The sequence below is a fragment of the Loxodonta africana genome, chromosome 16, assembly GCF_030014295.1.
Source record: "Loxodonta africana isolate mLoxAfr1 chromosome 16, mLoxAfr1.hap2, whole genome shotgun sequence".
Lineage (NCBI taxonomy): Eukaryota > Metazoa > Chordata > Mammalia > Proboscidea > Elephantidae > Loxodonta > Loxodonta africana.
In genome coordinates this window covers 29,016,853-29,035,933 of record NC_087357.1, presented here as the reverse complement: position 1 = coordinate 29,035,933, position 19,081 = coordinate 29,016,853, and the positions used below count along the sequence as shown (strand labels likewise).

At 40.8% G+C, this 19,081-nt stretch overlaps 1 protein-coding gene across 1 annotated transcript in view; it reads left to right on the top strand.

The window, feature by feature from the left end:
• The window catches only part of SORCS3 (sortilin related VPS10 domain containing receptor 3), a 663,735-nt gene that overhangs the window by 585,055 nt on the left and 59,599 nt on the right, over nt 1-19,081 (top strand). The window contains exon 14 of the mRNA XM_003408955.3: nt 3,419-3,526. Coding sequence (XP_003409003.3) covers nt 3,419-3,526 — 108 coding nt within the window. The remainder of the gene's footprint in view (nt 1-3,418; nt 3,527-19,081) is intronic.

Below are 19,081 nucleotides of genomic sequence, written 5' to 3'. Positions count from 1 at the left end.
TCACGTTAGATCTTCCTCTGAAGTGGCCCTCCTCTTGATCTTTGCATTTTTAGAAGTCCCTAGGTTATTGTGGTTGGCTGACGAAAGGTTGAAGGTTTGAGCCCTTCCAGAGGTGCTTCGGAAGAAAAGCCTGGTGATTTGCTTCCAAAAACTCAGTCACGGAAAATCACATGGAGCACAGCTCTACTCTGACACACTGGGTTGCCATGAGCTGGAAGTGACTCGTTGGCAACTGGCTTTTTTATTATTACCATTCAGATCTCAGTTTAAATGTTAACCTCCTCAAAGAGGATTTCTTAAAATTTTTAACACAAAGTAGCTGTTCCCTCGCTATTATATCCCTCTGTTTAAATTGTCTTCATGACAGTTATTTCTAACTCAGATTTTGGTATTTATTTACTTGCGTATCTGTCTCCTCAAACTAGAATGTAAGTTCCATTGAAGCTAGGACTGTACCTTTCTGTTTACCATTATATCTCTACGACTGAGGTCACGGCCAGGCCAGGCACATAGTAGGCATCAGTAAATATTTGATGATGAATTTCGATTGAATGACTTTGATTCTGTAGTCCTATCTTGTCTCTATGAGACGTCAGTTTGGATTTTATCCCTGTCTCCCTGAGTATTGGCAATCCTGCCAATTTCAGTTTCACCTGTGGACCTAGTAAGGCATTCCAATACCTCTGTTGTGGGCATTAATGACCTATTGAACTGAGCAGGAGAAGGTGGATCTTTTGGGGATTCCATTCAATATGGTTACCTCAGAGTGCTTTCAAACTCCTAGTTATCAAAAAGAATAGCTCTCACAAACAACAGGCCATTCAGATCCAAATAACAGCCTTTCATCTACCCAAGATATTACATTTTCTAATGAAGTATTTTTTGGAGTTCCTTTAGAGAGTTATTTTTTTTTAACTATTGCCTCCGCCTGAGATACTCAAGTGTTGAAAACTACTGATCTCAGAAAGTCACCCAAATAGCACCATCCTGGGCCTACAGGTGGTATATTGACCAAAAATGAGATTCACAGGATTCATTCCTTACCCTGGTTCAGATTTGTCCCCTTGCTTGCACTTACCTTATGTCAGCCCTGGACTTTGCTTTTGTATATGCTACATTTCCTACCTAGACTTGGGCATTTCTAATTTTTTTCATTAGGTGTCTGCTAAACCCATCTAGCCCTTGATTAAGCTCCTTGCATATGAATTCAGTTCATATAGCAGGCCCGTGATCTTCCACCATTCCTCTTCACATCTTGGGCTTAACTTTGTTTTGGAACCTCCATCTCAGGGCTGGAAAGTTCTGATGGTGCCATCTTGTCTTCTCTGTGGTACCTTCATTATGTAATGGCTGCTCTGTGCCCTGCCTAATAATGACAATGTTATGAAGGCTTCTTCTTGCCTGGGATGCTGGTGGCACTCCAACTTTGCCCTGCTAGTGCTAATAATTGACCTTCTTCAGTAAGAAAATTCTGAGAATTAGATAAGGAGATGGGGCTTCAACTCACTTGAGCTTCTGCCTTTCAGCACAAGAACAAATATCTCCAAAGTCAACAAAAACAAATGAAATTAAACTAATGCTTCCTTATCTTCTGGACTTACCAGCCAGAGTTAACTGGTTAGTGTCCATAGCACACTCTGAAGCCACTATGATTATTTTAGGAACATGACAAGAAAGGTAAAGTCTATTCTCAATCACTTTGTGTTCACATTTGAAGGAAGAAACCCATTTCCAAGAAAAGCAATTCAAACCTGTCCACCTTTGTTTGGGCCAGCTTAGATGATTATTTATCCTTCCAGCCTATTAAAAAAAAAAAAAATGCTGAAATAACCAGGTCCTTAAAAGTCAGGACAGAAGTTGGTAATTTAGAAACCCATAGAAACTTTTATGACAAGCTGTCTGCTTTTCATTTGTGGACATGGACCTAGGTACACCATGAATACCAAAATTGTTGTTTGAGATGCTGGTGACTTTAGTTGGGTAGAGAGATCCACTTTATTAATCAGCATATTGGGGAAGAGTAGATAAGACAGAGAGACAGAGACCAAGAGTTTGAGATCTGCAGAGAGGTAAGCGTGCAGAGAACGGACTGAGTAGATTGACTATTGATGGGGGGAGAATCTTGCATCCAGGTCATGGATACCAGTTATAACTACTACTTGAAAAAATTATTAGATGGTTTAGGAGAGGCCATTGATCGTTTCTTATTTTTTTAATTTATTCATTAAACATTTATATAGTATCAACTGTATACCAGGCATTCTGCTAAGTATTAAAAAAGTATTAGGAATGCAAAATAAATGGTATGGTCTTTGACCTTCAAATCCTCATGATTTCATGGGAGAGGCAGACACTTTTTAAAAAAATATATGTAATATAAGAAGGATTGTAATAAAGATAGGTACATGGAGGGAAGGGGTCATTTAATGAACAAGATACATATGACCCCTGAGCACTGGAGCTTACCATCTTGAATTGAGGGACTGAAGATCAGTTAAGAAATCACTGCTCAGCACTATGAGAAGAGAAGGCCTGGGTGTTGTAGGAACATATACAAGAGGCTCCTAATCCTGAGTGGTGGAATCAGAGAAGGATTAAGAATTAAATGGGCTAAGGAGGATCAAAGAGGATAAAGCAACTAACTCTGACTTGGGGAAGAAAGGGTGTCAGGAAAAGCTTCCCAGAGGAGATGGTGTTTGGGCTGTGTCTTTTAGTTAAATCTGGAGCAGACAAGTACTTGTTAGTAAAAGTAAGGCAGGAAGCAGGCACTCAGAATGGCTCATATCTCTTCCACTAGTAGCAGTCCCTCTAAAGAGTTTCAGGCTCTGTATCCACAGAGGGCCAGGCTTTTCTCTAGCCATTGGATAGATGGTGGGAGAGTGTTGTTCAGAATATCTCAGATACTCCATGCCTATCCCTAGAAGCCCCTTAAAATGGCATCAGAAGGGAAAATGATCCAAACATCCATTCTGAACAAATAGGAAATTGCTTTTTTAAAGGTTTGATCTGAAAGACACACACACACCCTCCTATAGGGTACACCCCACAGTACTCAATTTATCTGTGTCAGAAAATCCAAGAGCTGAATTGATTACGCTATAAATTGAACCTCGGGTTCCATTCTGAGTACTTGAAACATGACACTCTATCCACTAAGCCCTCCTGCTTGGGTTTTTTTTTTTTTTTCTAATATGTTGAAATATTTCTACAGCTTTGGTGCTGTCTCTGTCTGGGCCAGGAAATACATTTTTGATCAAATCTCATAATAATATGAGGGAGATGTTGAAGATTAATGCCTCTTGATAATCCAAACTGCCAGAGAATGAGATACAGAAGAGAATTTAATAACCTGAAAAATGGTTGCAAAGGAGCATGGTTTTATTTTCAGTTGTCTTCCATGTGCTTGTTTCCAACCTAGGGTGAGTTTTGACGAGGGCCACTCCTGGGACAAGTATGGTTTCACTTCGGTCCCTCTGTTCGTCGATGGGGCTCTGGTGGAAGCAGGAGTGGAGACCCAAATTATGACGTGAGTACTTCTTTTGTTGTGGTAGAAAGGAGCCCAGAAACCTTGGTTCTCCCACCTCCATGGACACGGATTTCTCCCGGCAAACCCTACACCAGGGCATTTCAATTTCTGGGCCAAAGTTTCCTCATCTATAAAATGGGAATGTTTATGCTTGCACTTACCAACTCAAGAGGCTACTGACGTGATTAGAGAGGCTAGGTTTCTCATTGACAAGTTTCAGTTTCTGATGGGATGTAAAGTATTACAGCAAATTTCCATTCGTCCCAAACTTAGGCAAACAGAGAGCTTAAGTAAGTCTTTCTATGTGCTTTCTCTCTTTCCAAAACAGTACAGTAAGGGGATAAGGGCAGGGATAAATGGGGCCAAGCAGTCAACATATTGAAATCAAGAAATATTTTTAGGGGAAAGTCTAGAGATTTGTGACACACGTATACATATGCCACACAGTTGTTGTTCCAGTGCAGATTAACTTGCTGTGAAATGTGTACAGTCCTTACAATGAGAATAGATGCTCGGGGTGTAGATCTTAAAGCTGTAAAGAGCCCTGAAGTACTTTGTGAATATAAAAGAAAAGAAAAATTTCATCCGGTTTGCTACAAGTGTATCAAATTTTAATTCCTTGAATGTCAGTCACCTGTGTTGTGTACGTGCACACATGTGTATATAAGGGGGTATAAGAGGGTGGCTATGGGAACCTGTACCAGCCAGTACTGTTCCCCACCTCTCCCACCTCCAACTGACTGGAAGGCCTTATGCCTTAACTTTTCACTGGATGGAATGAAGAAAGTCCGCTGGACAGAATTTGGGGAATTTATTGTGGGGTTGGCACCAAAGGGTTCATAGGATGCTTCTGTGTTAAATTGGGGGAAGGGTGTGGTCTGCTTACTCAGTGGGACACTGTTCTTTTTTTCTTTTTGTTTTTAATAGCTTGATTCAGTCTTTTCCCAATAAAAGACTGATGAACTTTGAAGAGGAGGCAAATACGAGGCAAATGACTAGTTCCTATGCTTTATATTTTTCACAGAGTGATCAGTTCAAAATCTTTTGGCAGCCTCCTCGTACCAGATTGGACCACTTTGTCTCACCCCTTTACTTTCATGCTCTTATCCAGAGGATTGACAGGCCACTGGAATGACAGAAAGAACATGGATGGATGGATGGATGGATGGGTGGGTGGGTGGGTGGGTGGGGACGGACAGACGGACGGATGGATGGATGATAGGTAGAGAGAGAGAGAGATAGTGACTGTATATATGCAAAAGTGTATATGTATGCACACATATACATAGAGGGACAGACAGACAAACAACAGAGAAACATTGAGAGATAAATTCCTAGGATCTGGGATCCTGGCAAGACCTTTGTAAAGTTGTTCTATAGTGTTAGGAAAATATTTTTATTGTACCTATGAGTTGGAATCGACTTGACAGCAGTGGGTTTTTTTTTTTTTTTTTTTACTATGTGTTAGATAATGTTGTAGGTGAAAAAATCAGGGCAAAACCCCTGCCCTCATGGAGTTTGCATACTAATACGTTAAGTAAATACGCTAAACAAATGACTCTGCCAGAATAATTTGCTGAGATTCGGATTTTATTAAGAATTCCAGGAAGCCAGTGATGTTCAAATAACCACTTTTTTTTTTTTTTTTTTAATTATGAGGGCTTGGCCCTAGGCTGACTTTTCAGATTATGTTTCTATCTTAGACTGAGATCTCTAGAGAAGCATAACCAGTAAAGCATATAAATATATAGAGAGATTTATATCAAGGAAATGGCTCACACAGTTGTAGATGCTGGAATGTCCCAAGTCCTTGTTTCAGGATAGAGGCTTCTCCTGATTCCCATAGCCACAGGGGCTGGCAAACCCAAGATTGGCAGGTCAGACAGCACGGCTCTTGCTCACAGGCTGCAAAGATCAATGAATCCCAAGATTGGAAGGTAAGACTGCCGGTAAGCTGCTGGCTCAAGTCTCAAGAACTGGTGGTCAGATGAACAGGAGACAGCTGCAGGATCCAGAATGAGCAAAAGCCCATGATCCTTGCCAGAATGTCTGCTTATATTCAATGCAGGCCACATGTCTGAGGAAACTCCCTTTCAAGTGATTGGCTACTCACAGCAGATCCCATCATGGAAGTGATCACGTTATATCAGATTTCATCATGAAGTATTCAGAATATCATATGACTGCCAAACTATATCATAACTGCCAACCACTGAGAATCATGGCTCAGCCAACTTGACACACAGCCTTAAGCATCACAGTTTCCATCCTTCACTTAATCACTAGATATAAAAGAAAAGCTTTCTTTTTTCCAGGACTTCCTCTGATGTGACCATCAAAGCGTTTAAGTACTGAGTTAGGGTTAAGGAACACACATTTGAGAAGGTTGTGTACTCCCTGAGTAAATTCAAGCCAGATGTGACCACTCACCATATTCCAAACCTGACATGACCCCAAAATCTTGGGCAGTAAAGGTGTACCTTGTTCTAAAGTCAACCTTTCTCTGCTTTTATACCAAAGTGACTTACTGGTCCCCCTTTTATTTTGGCTTCCCCTCATCTTATGACTTGATTTATCCCACATTCTGTTCTATGAGGCCTATTTGAGCTCATTTCAGGTTTCTCCTGGGCATTACTTTGAACAATACCACATGTACCTTAATCTCTACATGGCTTGGTATTCCCTGACAAGTTTAAGGCCACAGTTTAAATTCTGTGTTCATCTAATATAAACCAGAAAATGAATAAATAACAAACCGGTTGCCATCAAGTTGATTCCGACTCAGTGACCCTATAGGACAGAGTAGAACTGCCACATAGAGTTTCTAAGAAGTAACTGGTAGATTCAAACTGTCGACCTTTTGGTTAACAGCCATAGCACTTAACCACTATGCCACCAGGGTTTCCTCCTCTAATATAAAGTGTAATAATTTTTTTCTCTGCTTCCCATGGAGTTTAGCCGGCCACATGGGTATGAGGGAGACTGATTTCAGGCAGTGGCATTGCTAGGGTTGGTGTCATCCAACATGGCAATTTATGGTGTCACCTCCCCACCATGGACTGCCTCCCTTATCAGACCATACAAATCCTTAGTAATGTTTTTATAACTAATTTTTTTCTCCTTCTTTTCCTTTAATTACTACTTCATTCTCAAAAAGTTATATTGATACAGGTTCACAAATACTAATTACCAAAATATTATAGTTAAAACACAAGAAATTTTGGCAAAATCAGCAACTATAAAAATACTGGCAGCAACAAAAACAGTGCATGCTTGTAGCACGTGCAGATGAAACTACGTGATTTGAAGCATCGTTGTAATTGGGTAATTATGACAGGTCTGACTGGAGGACATTAAAAGGTTCAAGAAGTAAATTAACATAGGGTTTTAGTCTTGTAAGTATATTGATACACGTAAGCTGGGGTTATGAAAAATGTTTTTGTTGTTATAACTACAGGGATATTTTTATAAAAAATAATAAATTTCTGCTGAAACACTGCACAGAAATTTTGTAGACAGTCGTGTTGATGTTACCCCCTTTGACTGTCACCTCGTGTGGTCTGCACTCCCCGTACCTCCCTAGTGATGCCACTGACCTCAGGGCCAAACCGTTTACTGAAGGGATGAGACAGCACCCCTGTTTTCCTTCCTGCCTGCTAAAACTCTAAAAGAACTTGGTGGAGCTTCTGTGTCTTTTCTACCTTGCATATCAGGGTAGGTTAAATGCTAGTGAGTAGAATAGGAACTAGAATAGTGCATAATTATTTTCTTAAAGGGGATTTGGGACTTAAATGAATTTAAGGTGGGCCTTGGAAGCCTTTGTCCAACCAAATATAAATAATTCAGGCTACCTATTGAGTTTTTAATTACATTCCTAGTTTCTCTAGAAGAAAAATGATACGGGCTTTGTTGGAACTCTTCTGACAGCAGAAGGGAGAGCCCTAGAAGGGTTCCAGATGGTGCTATCTGTCTCCACCTTAGATTTGAAGAGTTTAAAATCCAGTGGCCCACTAGGGCTGAACTATGGTTTTCCCTCATACAATAGCAGTAACGGGGAATGAAGCAGAAGTTCAAAAAATTATATATTTCTTAGTATCTTAAATTTCTAGTGCTGCTAAACAGAATTACCACAGGTGGATGGCTTTAACAAACAGAAATTTATTCTCTCATAGTTTTGGAGGCTGGAAATCTGAATTCAGGGTTCCAGCTCTAGGTAAAGGCTTTCTCTCTTTCAGCTCTGGGGAAAGGTCCTTGTCTCCTTTCAACATCTGTAGGCCTGACATTCCTTGAAGATCTTCATGTGTCTTGGCATCAGTCTTCCCCTGAATCTAGGAGGTCCTTAGCTTAGGGACCCCAGGTCCAAAGGACATTTTCTGCTACTGGGTCTTCTTTCTTGGTGGTAGGAAGATCCTCTTCTCTCTTCTGTCTACAGTATCTCAAAAGAGATTTATTCAAGACACAACCTAATCCTGTAGATTGTGTCCTCCCTCATTAACATCGTAGAGGTTAGGATTTACAACACATACGATAATTACATCAGATCACAAAGTGGAGAACAACCATACAATAATGGGAATCATGGCATAGCCAAGTTGACATGTATTTTGGGGGATGCTTAGGAACTGTGAGGGTAGGGAGTGAATTTGTGGGGAAGAATGCTTAACCTTTCCGCTGAACGGAACACTTATCAGTGAAATAGTCCATTTTAATTCTGTAGCCTTCCCCTCACTGTGAACCCTGTCTCTCTCTAAAGCTCAGCTATAGTCAAGGAGAAAGAAGTGCCAGCTTATTCATGCTATGGTTTAATTGCCTTATCTTGTCATCTTGATTTGGAGGATTTAAATATGCATTAGTTCATTCATTCAAAAACATTTAATGAGCTTCCAATGTATATCAGATCCTGCTAGTTCTTAAGACAGATTAAAAAGATAAATGCAATTCTTTCTGCCTTCAAGGAGCTGTCAGGCCAAGATGGTAAGAGGTAGTAGGGGTACACTATTCATCAAGGAGCCCAGTTATATAACCCGGGTATGAGCAGAGAGAAGCGAAGGTTTCACACTCACAAAAGGTGACAATTGAGTTTGTCTGGAAGTTTCAACCGCAGTTCACCAGTGGAAAACCAAATAGGCAGTAGAATATAAGCTCTAAGAAAGGAGAAATTTTTAAGTTTCGTTCTGTACTGTAACCCCAGTGCCTAAAAGGGGGCTTGGCACATGGTAGGAAGTCAGTAATTATTTGTTGAATGAATGAATGATTCATGTTCGGGCATTAAGAGGGTGAGCCAGTGAACGGTTTTAGGTCATGTTTAGGAATGTGACTGTGTATCAAAAGTGATGTTCTTGAAATTCAAAATCTCATCAGGTTATTCCTTTTCTTAGAACCCATCAAGGGTTAAAGTACAAACTCATTCGATGGCCTAAAAGTATCTATCTATGGACCACTTTTCCACAACCTTATCTCTGGCCCTCATGCTCTGAAGACAGTGGCCTTCTCTGATGTACGTGGTGCTTTCCTACCCCAGAGTATTTGCCTTTGTATCTGCCTGGAATGTCTTTCCCCTCCCACTTGGCCAGCCAAACCTCTACATATCTTTCAGGTCTCAGTTTATCTATTCTTCTAGCCAGCCTTCATGTGCTGTGTACTATCAAGGCCCTATATATATAATATATATATATATATTTTTTTTTTCCTTCACAACATTTTAGAAAATAAGTATTAATGAAAATGGTATTATTTGTTTAAAATCATCCGCCTCCAACTTTATCCACCCTTAAGACGGACAGGTATACACGCACATGCAAACACACACACATACAAACACACATACACACATGACTTTAAGACAATACGTATCTTGTTCTTTTTGTGCCTTATATCAGATTACCAGGTTTGTGCCAGCACTGAGAATTTCACAGTATATGTGGGTTGAATGAATGAATGATTAGGTGAATGAAGAAGCGAATGAGTTAATAAGTGAATCTTATAGACCACAAGAATCTTACCTGTGTTGTGATTGTTGTGGCTTCTTTTCTGGCCCATGCTGCCAGCATTTTAGGAAGTTGATTCTAAATCACCAGAGAGCCTGGAATGCTGCTCTCAGAATCCAGTGGTTATAGGGAGAACAAGGTTGCATGGGAATCAGAGCAGGCTGTGTCCACATGCAGAGCTGTGTGTATGGGAGTTATGAAGCAGGGGTATGGAATGGCAAGTGGGCATAGAAAGGGCAGCTAGGGAACAAGGAACCCTAGGAATGATTTTGGGTTTTCTCCTCCTTCCACACGGGCTCAGTGGAGCTCAGAACCTTCTAACACTGTAGCTATGCAGGGGGATTTGCCTGGGTGAGACAGTCCCCAGCTTGGAGGTATGGGATTTGCTTACTTTTATTGCTCTTTTTTCCCGTCCTTTCAAATGTTATTTTTTCAACATCTCCCTGGTAACCTTGACAGGAACCATCTAGTTTAGCCTAATTCACAATGAAATGTGACCATTCTTATTACTTAAGGCTGAGGACAGGGCTGGATGATTGACAGGCCAGGGATCCTATCTCAGCCTCAGGCCATGGCTCTCCAGGCTGATGAGATGCCTGAGGCAGTTAGAGCACTTGGGCCTCTCTGGTCCACCATGTCTTGAAAGGTTGTTCCTCCCCACATTAGCACTTTAAGGAGAGCTCTTTTTTGCTTGATTCAGATGTGAAATCAGATGGAAAAATACTGCTTTCCTGCATCCTTAAAGCTACATTTGAAATCCTTTCTTGATATGAAATGTTTGAACCAACTGGCTGTGATCTATTTGATGTTTTCCTGGGGCAGGGGAGAACCTGGCAGGTACCCAGAAAAAGAAAAATGGCAAAAGGGATCCCAGAAGGGGGAGGCATTTTTTTCCCCTGAAGAAAGCAGATACTTCTTGCCAGGAATGAGCAGCAAAGAAAAGAAGAGCTCAGTCTGCTCTGAGGAATCCAGCAAAGACCTTGCAGCCTCCTTGTTTGTCTGTTCAACAGGCTCTGAGTTAAGCACTTTCTCAAACTTGATCTCATTTAAATCTCTCAATAACCCTGCAGGGTAGCTGGGATTATCATAATTAGGCCAATGAGGACACTGAGGCTCAGAGAAGTGAAGTGCTCAGTTGACTTTTTTAGGAAGAGGCAAAAGGAAAGCGAGGAATGTGATGTCCAAACTTCAGGCTCTGAGCTGGAAATTGAAGAAAGGTACTGGAATTCTCCAAGGTTTGTTTAGTAAGGGAGCATGGCTTGTGGGGAAAGAGTGACAGGCTGAAGTGCCCACTGTACTGCCAGCCCCAAGTCACTGCTGACTCATGCCTGAATTTTAATCTGCAATCTGTTTGAAGAAACATGAGAAACACATGAAAGAATTAGGGAGCAGTGAAACAGTAAGGTGTGGGTCAAATGGTAGTTGCCATTGGATTTCAGGGAAAGAAATGACTGTACTAGCTGCAGGAGTCTTCATGGCTAAATGAAGAGGTGGGAGAGGGGCATTCCAAGTTGAGAGGAGGGGGAGACAATGAGCAAATACAGAGTGGTAGGAAGGTACATGGCTTGTAGAGGGGAGAGCGAGGGGCAGGAAGGGCCGAGATAGATGCCTTCTGCAAATTGACTATAGCCAACTGTCTTGCTGACTCCCAGTATAAATCCAATTCTAATTGGTATAAATCTCTGATCCATTATTCTCCAACAGAACTAAAAGCCAAAGTGAAAGGGAGCAGAGAACATTTTGCCTAGAAAATTATGCAAACCCCAAAGCAACAGAGGTTTAAAAAAAGTTGTTTTTTTTTTTTTTTTAAGTGAAGAGCTTCTTTCCACCTAAGAGACTGTGACCACATGCTTAGCAGGGAACATGCTTTTAAATACAGCCTTAGCGCCACGTGGAAGTCCAGCCCTGGGCTTAAATGCATTGTTTAGCCACTAGTAACTGCATCTGATAAAGTCATTGGAAATGAACCAGCGCTGCTTCCATTGATCTGTTTTTCAATCTCTGTTGTTTTGCTGAAAGAGCCTGATTTTATTTTTCCCAAAGTCAGTCATTTGAGTAATCAGCAAATCCAGTGGAACTCCCAAGTTCTCAGCCTGGCTGTTTGATTCATATCCTTCAGCTTGTCACCAGGCTTGCTGTGAGCTGGGAGGCCCACTTTCTGTGCACCAACACAGAATGCATGCCTGCTGAGGGGCTTTTAGATGACTCCGGACACACGGGGTCTGGCAACAATCTGGAAGGCAAAGACTTATTTTGACCAGTGGCTCACTGTGTGGGCTGAGAATGAAGATGGCATAGTGGCTGAGAATATGAGCACTCTTGGGTCGCAGCACTCAGCTTGCCGCTCACCACCAGTGTGACCTTGAATGCCTTACTTAACCTCCCTCTGAGCTTTGGTTTTCTCACCCGGCTGTGAGAATTAAGTGAAATCACCTCCACAGAGTTAGCAGTGAAAGTGTTTGTAGTCTCCTCTGTGGTCTAATGATCAAATAAGGGCCACCTGCAGGGAAGAGCTTTGGTCAACTAGAGTGGGGGTTAACAAACTTCTTCTGTAAAGGCTTAGGTAGCAAGGATTTTAGGCTTTCTGGACTACACAGTCTTGTTGCAACTACTCAACTCTCCCGTTCTCTCCCATGAAAGCAGCTGTAGACAGTATGTATATGAATTGGCATAAATGTGTTCCAATAAAACTTTATTTATGGACTTCACTTGTTTATGAAATTTGAGTTTCATAGTTTTCATATATCACAAAATGATATTATTCATTTGTCTTTTTTTCCTCCCCAATCATTTAAAATGTAAAACCTATTCTTAATTTGTGGGCCATTCAAAACAGGTTTCCAAATGATTTAGCCCGTGGGCTGTAGTTTGCTGACCCTGAACTAGGAAGCACATGGGGCTTCATCCACTGTTTCTGTCTTAAAAAGATGATTTGAATTTTGACACAGTTTTACACACTTCTCCTAGCCATAAACTACTTCTCCAATTGTACCCTCTGAGCAAGTACTGAAAAGACAAATCATTTGAAATGGCCTAGAATTCTCCTCTTTTCTCATCCAATCCCCACATGCAAGCCTTACCTCTTTCATGAAGCCCTCCTCGGTTACTCTAGCTCTTACTCATTTCCTATCTTTGAATTCCTTTCAGAAGCTTCAGGATTTGGCTCACAGGTAAATTTAGTTTCAGCTGTACTTTAATGGTGCCCAAATTTGCAAAAGCAGAAATATCTGGCACATTTAGGCCAAATGCCCATACTTCAGCAGTCCACTAGAGCTGAATACCAGCTGTCTGCCTTCAACTGGGCATGCTCACGTCTCAGCAATGTCCACATGGCCTCTGTAGCTGCTTCAGTTCACTGTTTGCCCATTTAAGTTGCCCTCCTATGTCTTGTAAGATTTTGAATTTGTGATTTCCTGTGTACATTCTACACCCACAGTTGCATACTGTCTTAGTCATCTAGTGCCGCTGTAACAGAAGTAGCACAGGTGGGTGGCTTTAACAAAGAAAAGTTTATTCTCTCACAATCCAGTAGTCTAGAAGTCTGAATTCAGGGCGACGGCTCCAGGGGAAGGCTTTCTCTCTCTGTCGGCTCTGGGGGAAGGTCCCTGTCATTAGTCTTCCCTTAGTCTGGGAGCATCTCAGCGCGGGAACCTCAGGTCCAAAGGATGTGCTCTGCTCCCGGCATTGCTTTCTTGGTGGTACATGGTCCCCAACACTCTGCTTGCTTCCCTTTCCTTTTATCTCCTAAGAGATAAAAGGTGGTGCAGGCCACATCCCAGGGAAACTCCCTTTATGTTGGATCAGGGATGTGACCTGGGTAAGGGTGTTACATCCCACCCTAATCCTGTTTAAAATAATCTAATCCTGTCTCATTAACAGCAGGCAGAGATTAGGATTTATAACACAGGAAAATTACATTAATCACAAAATAGAGGATAGCCACACAATACTGGGAATCATAGCCTAGCCAAGTTGACTTATATTCTGGGGGGATGCAATTGAATCCATGACACATACCTACATTTTTTTCTTACTGTTTTTTGAAAGTTTTAGAAATATAGAAAGAAAACAAAAAATAATGTCGCAAGTGCCTGTCCATTCACCACCCAGAATTAATAAATACTAACACCTTATCATTTTTGGATCAGATTTTTAAATAAAATATGCAGACTATCCCAGATAGAGTTGATCTCATTACTGCCCTTCTCAGTCCCATTCCACTTATTCCCCCACAGATCTAGTGACTGTCATGAAGTTGGTGGACGTCCTCTAGTATGTGTGTTGATACTTGTAGAACCCGTTATCCAGAGAAAAATGTGTGGTATTGCTTTATGTGCTTTTAAAATGTATCATTTATTTTAGTGCTCTCATTCTACCACATGCTTCTCTTACTCAATATTATCTACCTTGGTACATATCCACCTGATCTAACTCTTTTTTGTAAGTTTGATTTTTAAAAAAAAAAATATTTTGCTGTTGCCATTGAGAACACACAGCAAAGCATACACCCTTCAACATTTTCTACATGTAAAGTTCAGTGACGTTGACTACATTCTTTGAACTGTACAACCATTCTCACCTTCCTTTTCTGGGTCATTCCTTCTCCATTAACAAACTCTTTGCCCCCTAAGGCTCCTATCTAATCCTTCTAGCTGCTGTTGTCAATTTGATCCCGTTTAGATAGTTCTTAAAAGACCATATGTTCAAGGCAAACATTTTTTGCTAGTTAAGCTAAACTATTGTTTTTTTGTTTGTTTGTTTATTGTTTGGTTTTAAGAAGACTTCAGGGTAAATTTTTGGTTTAAGGTTTACAGATTATCTCAGGGTAATAGTTTCAAGGGTTCATTCAACTTCCATGGCTCCAGAAAGTCTGGAGTCCATGAGAATTTGAAATTCAGTTCTGCATTTTTCCCCTTTTGATCAGGATTCCTCTATAGAATCCTTTATCAAAATGTGGCATTCTATCATGATATGAATATGTACCATTTATTTTTTATCTCTTGTTATGGACATTCAGGACATTGCTAGTTATGCACTTTTACAAATGGTATTGTCGTATCTTCGTATGTACCTCCAGGTCTATACATGGAAGAAGTTCTCTAGGCTGCGTGCCTAGAAGTGGAGTTGCTAAGTCATGGTGAATTGACATTATCACATTTCTTCTTGCACTGTTTTTTGTTTTAAAATACTGGTCATCTCTGCAATTAGAGTGTGAAGTCTTTTTAAGTCAGTAAGGTTCATGGGCTTTGCAACCATGCCTTATTCATCATCCCCCATAGTATCTAACAGAGAAATTTGTGCAAAATTGGCACTCAGCAGATAGGTGGTGAGGGATTAATACTGTTGGTCTACAAACTACTTAAGGACTGAGATGGGGCTGAATTTTTGTTTTTTTTTTCTGACTCTTTGTATTTCTTGGTTCAGGATTTTACACAAAGTAGGAGACTGAGAAATATCCCTTTCACCTCAACTCTTATAGTTGTCTTAACTTCCATATCTTTCTCTCCCCCTCTCTTAGATCCTACCTTGAACATCCATCTTCTCTCTCTTGTTTCCATTTCTTAGGCTCTCTGTCATCACTCAAATCCTTTTCCAGATTCACAGACCACATTTTGTGATCTCATGGACTTCTGACTTTTAAACCCATTCAAGGAATATATTTTTTTTTTAGGGAAAAGAAACAAAGTTGTATGGACATAGAGTGATTTCTTTAAATTCATAAGAGCAGTTTTCTTTCTTCTGCCTCTTCAGTGCCAATTGCTTTCAGTCTGTTTTTCTATTGTCCCTCTCCCCACACCCCAAAACTTATTTTTAAGCCTTTTAATCCTTGCTTCTTCCTACCTTCTCACCAATCATTGTATCATGTAACTAACACAGGCTCCGCTTGCAGGATTCCTTGCTGTTGATCCCCTGCCTATTTCTATTAAGGTCTAGTTCATGTCTTGCTTTTGTTCAGTGCAATTCCCCATGTAGCCGCTGACCTCTTTACCACTAATCCCATCTACACCCTAATGGGAAAACAATCAGGAGGCATGGACGCACACCAATAGCCAAAGATGTAGCCTGAATTCCTGGAGACCAACAACTGCTGGATGCTGATGGCTCACGCCTTTCCAGAACACTGCTCTTTCTGCTTTGATTTGAAATCAGTTCTTATCATCTTCCTCCTTGGAAGTTGGGGAGGGTGACAGGCTTATGGAGGGAGGAGCCAAGAGGTGGTGTGAGGAGCCTGGGTCTTTCCAAAAGAGCTGGGCTTTTACAGGAGTTTTTAAGAGAGGATTCAGGATTACACGTACATTGAATTGCCATTACAAGAACATTTATTATTTATTCAGTGTATTGAAGTACAAGGTAGGCACTGTTTAGGAATTCTAGGAATTGAGGCAAGGGCATAAACAAGATAGTCAAGCTCTCTGCTAACAGGAAATTTACATTCTAGAAGTCTTCTATATCTGTATAGGAAAGATCAGTTTTGTTTGAAGTTTATTTCAGCTCTGGCGCTATGGAATCTGTTCTGTACACTATTCTGAGGTTAAATTATGGTGGTGCTGGTGTGTGAGTGTGTGTATGTAGTTGGGAATGTAGGTATCACCATAGATCTCAGGATAGTCTAACTTCCAAAGGTTCTGAACCTGGCTGTGGTTTCTGATTGTTGTTTATCTCTTAGCCTGAGAAAGACTACTGCCAGTGAGTGGAAGAAAACATTACAAAATATTAAAAGTGGCTTTCTCTAGTGGGGATTTTATTTTCTCATCTATAGATCTCTGTAGTTTTTCAGATTTTCTTTAATGCATTTCTCTAATGCAAAAGAATGAGAATGCATGAGAAAACGGGAAATCATTTAACAAAATGTATACATGAAAAAAAGTATCTCCCACATAACAAAGAGGAGGGCTGTTTTTAAGTTTATGTGGGTAATTGGTGAGGGTCTTGGCTAATTCACCTTTGAGGTTGTGACCTCAAGAAGAGAGAGTCTTCACCGCCCCCCATTATTCTCCAGTGCATACCAGTGCCCTCAGTGAATTAATATGAAATCATTTCAAATAAACAGGCTTCTAGAACCCAATCAAAGAAAAGAATGGAAAATAGACAAATCCCACTCATAAAATAAAAACTTCAGGAAATTGCTAGGTAGTGGCTTCTGATGAAACAATGCTCTAAATAACTCTGTTGAGGTCATCTGGTTAATTTATGCTGCATTTGTAAGTTATTGCGTATTTTAAAAATTAATGAAAGATTTAATTATAACAGGGTTGCCTGTGACCTTTTGTGAAGTGACTTCATCATAAATCTTCAGGCATTTCAGAACTGTTTTCCAGATTTCTAATAATTTGCTCTCAAATTAATGACATCCAACCAGTGAAAGGAGTCAAGTCTGGGTAAAAGGATTGAGCTAGGATTTGTGGTTTCTTGTTGTTAGATGCCATCGAGTCAACACCAATTCATAGTGATGCTGTGTACCACAGAAGGAAACACTGCCCAGTCCTGCACCGTCCTCACAGTCGTTGCTATGTTGGAGCCTAGTGTTGAAGCCACTGTGTCAATCCATCTCATTGAGGTTCTTTCTCTTTTTCTCTGACCCTCTACTAATCATGATGTCCTTCTGCAGGGACTGGTCCCTCTTGATAACATGTTCAAAGTATGTGAGACAAAGTCTCACCATCCTCACTTCTAAGGAGCATTCTGGCTGTACTTCTTTCAATACAGATGTGTTTGTTCTTCTGGCAGTCCATGGTATACTCAGTAATCTTCACCAACACTGTGATTCAGATGCTTCACTTCTTTGTTCTTCCTTAGTCATTGTCCGGCTTTCACATGCATGTGAGTTGATTGAAAATACCAGGCCCACCTTAGTCCTCAAGGTGAGATCCTTGTCTTTCAACACTGTAAAGAGGTCCTATAGGGTCACTATGAGTCAGAATCGACTCCATGGCAGTGGTGTGGTTTCCTAGCAATGGCTAATTCTGAGTCCTGGTTGAAGATGGCAGAGAAGATGGTATGTGACTCACCAGAATCCACAGCTTTCAGTTTTATGTATTTCATGATGTTTCTGCTTTTAATACAGTCTGTTAAGTCTTGAAGCTAAGAGTTTCCCCAGAACCACACCTCAGTGCCAAATTGTGTAGTCAGTTCATTGCTAATGAGTCACAAAACACTTAAAAAGAACTAAGAGCCTTGCTGAAAGCACAGTGCTGAGAGCTGTGTCAGAACAATAGCAGCTGCTGCCTAAATTGGACTTCTGGCTTCATGGCCTGCTTGCTGTGTAACTTTGATAAAATGAGTTATTTACTTTCCATGATCCTTAGTTTCCTCATGTGTAAAATGGGCTAAAAAATGAAATAATCCATACAAAGTGGCTAGCATACAATAAGTGTTTAAGATTGCAAAGTCTTATAATAGGGACAATACAGATGTAATAGCATAAGATACTATTTGTCTACAAAATTCTCAGGCATCCAATAACAGAACAAAGGGGGACAGAAGGAAGAAATGTTTGGAAAGGAATGTGAGATCCGAATCTGTGATAGAAGACTGGCTTCGGGAATGTGGACTAGATTCTCTAACAGTAGTTTCTGAACAGACATGTAATGTCATTGGGATAATGCTTTAGGAAAACTGTCTGGTAGGAATGGAGGATAGGTTCCATGAAGATGGATAGATGATGACAAGAGCTAAAACTAGTGAGAAGGCAAGAGGACTGAGCCTGGATTACAGTCTTTAGCAGGAGGAGGTGCATCAAGTAAGAACTTCAGCATCACGTGGATGCCAACTTGAATCCCACCTCAACCTTGACCTTGAGTATCGACCCCAGAGTTTCATGTTCCTCGTATGAAATAGCTGTTCCTGTGATTCTCAGGAAGTTGTATGGAGAATTTAGGATGATAAAAGCAATGGAACATTTAGCAGAGTCCCTGGCACATGATAAGCGTGTGGTCCTTGGTAGCCATTATTACTTTGAGACATGGAAGTCAGATTCAAATGGAACTGGTGAATGTGAGAGATTGTAGAAGTCTAATGAAGAGGATTGGGAGGCAGGACAGAGGTTAAGAAAGAGAACTGAGTCCATGCTGAGGCAGCGGTGTCGAGCATGATTACTGAGGATTCAGTTAAAGCAATAACAGAAAGAGGAAAGTCAAAAAGAAGCTGACTTTTGTCAGCGTGTTTTGTTTCTGAAAATGTTCTTCAGGCAGATAAAATTAGAGTTAGAGGCTAGCAGAGCTTCAAGATGCAAGTGCTAGAGTCTCCAAGGAAGGTAGAAGAAAGGGGAATGTTCTAGGTACGGGTTGATGACAATAAAATATTATCCTAGTTGAATTCAATCAAACATTCCCTCAGTCTTCAGTGAAGTCCTTCTAATCTAACTCCCAATGCACTGCTTGTTTTTCCTTTTGGACATTTCCATGGATCTCTAGTAATGAATCCTTGTCCCTTCTCTCCCTGAAGGATTGTGGTCCGCCAATCTCTCCTTGAAACTTATCTTCTCTCGCCTGTCATGAATATAGATAAAAGGTGATGTGATTGGGGTAGAAAAAAGACCCGAGGGACTATGCAGGGGAGAAGCAGGTGA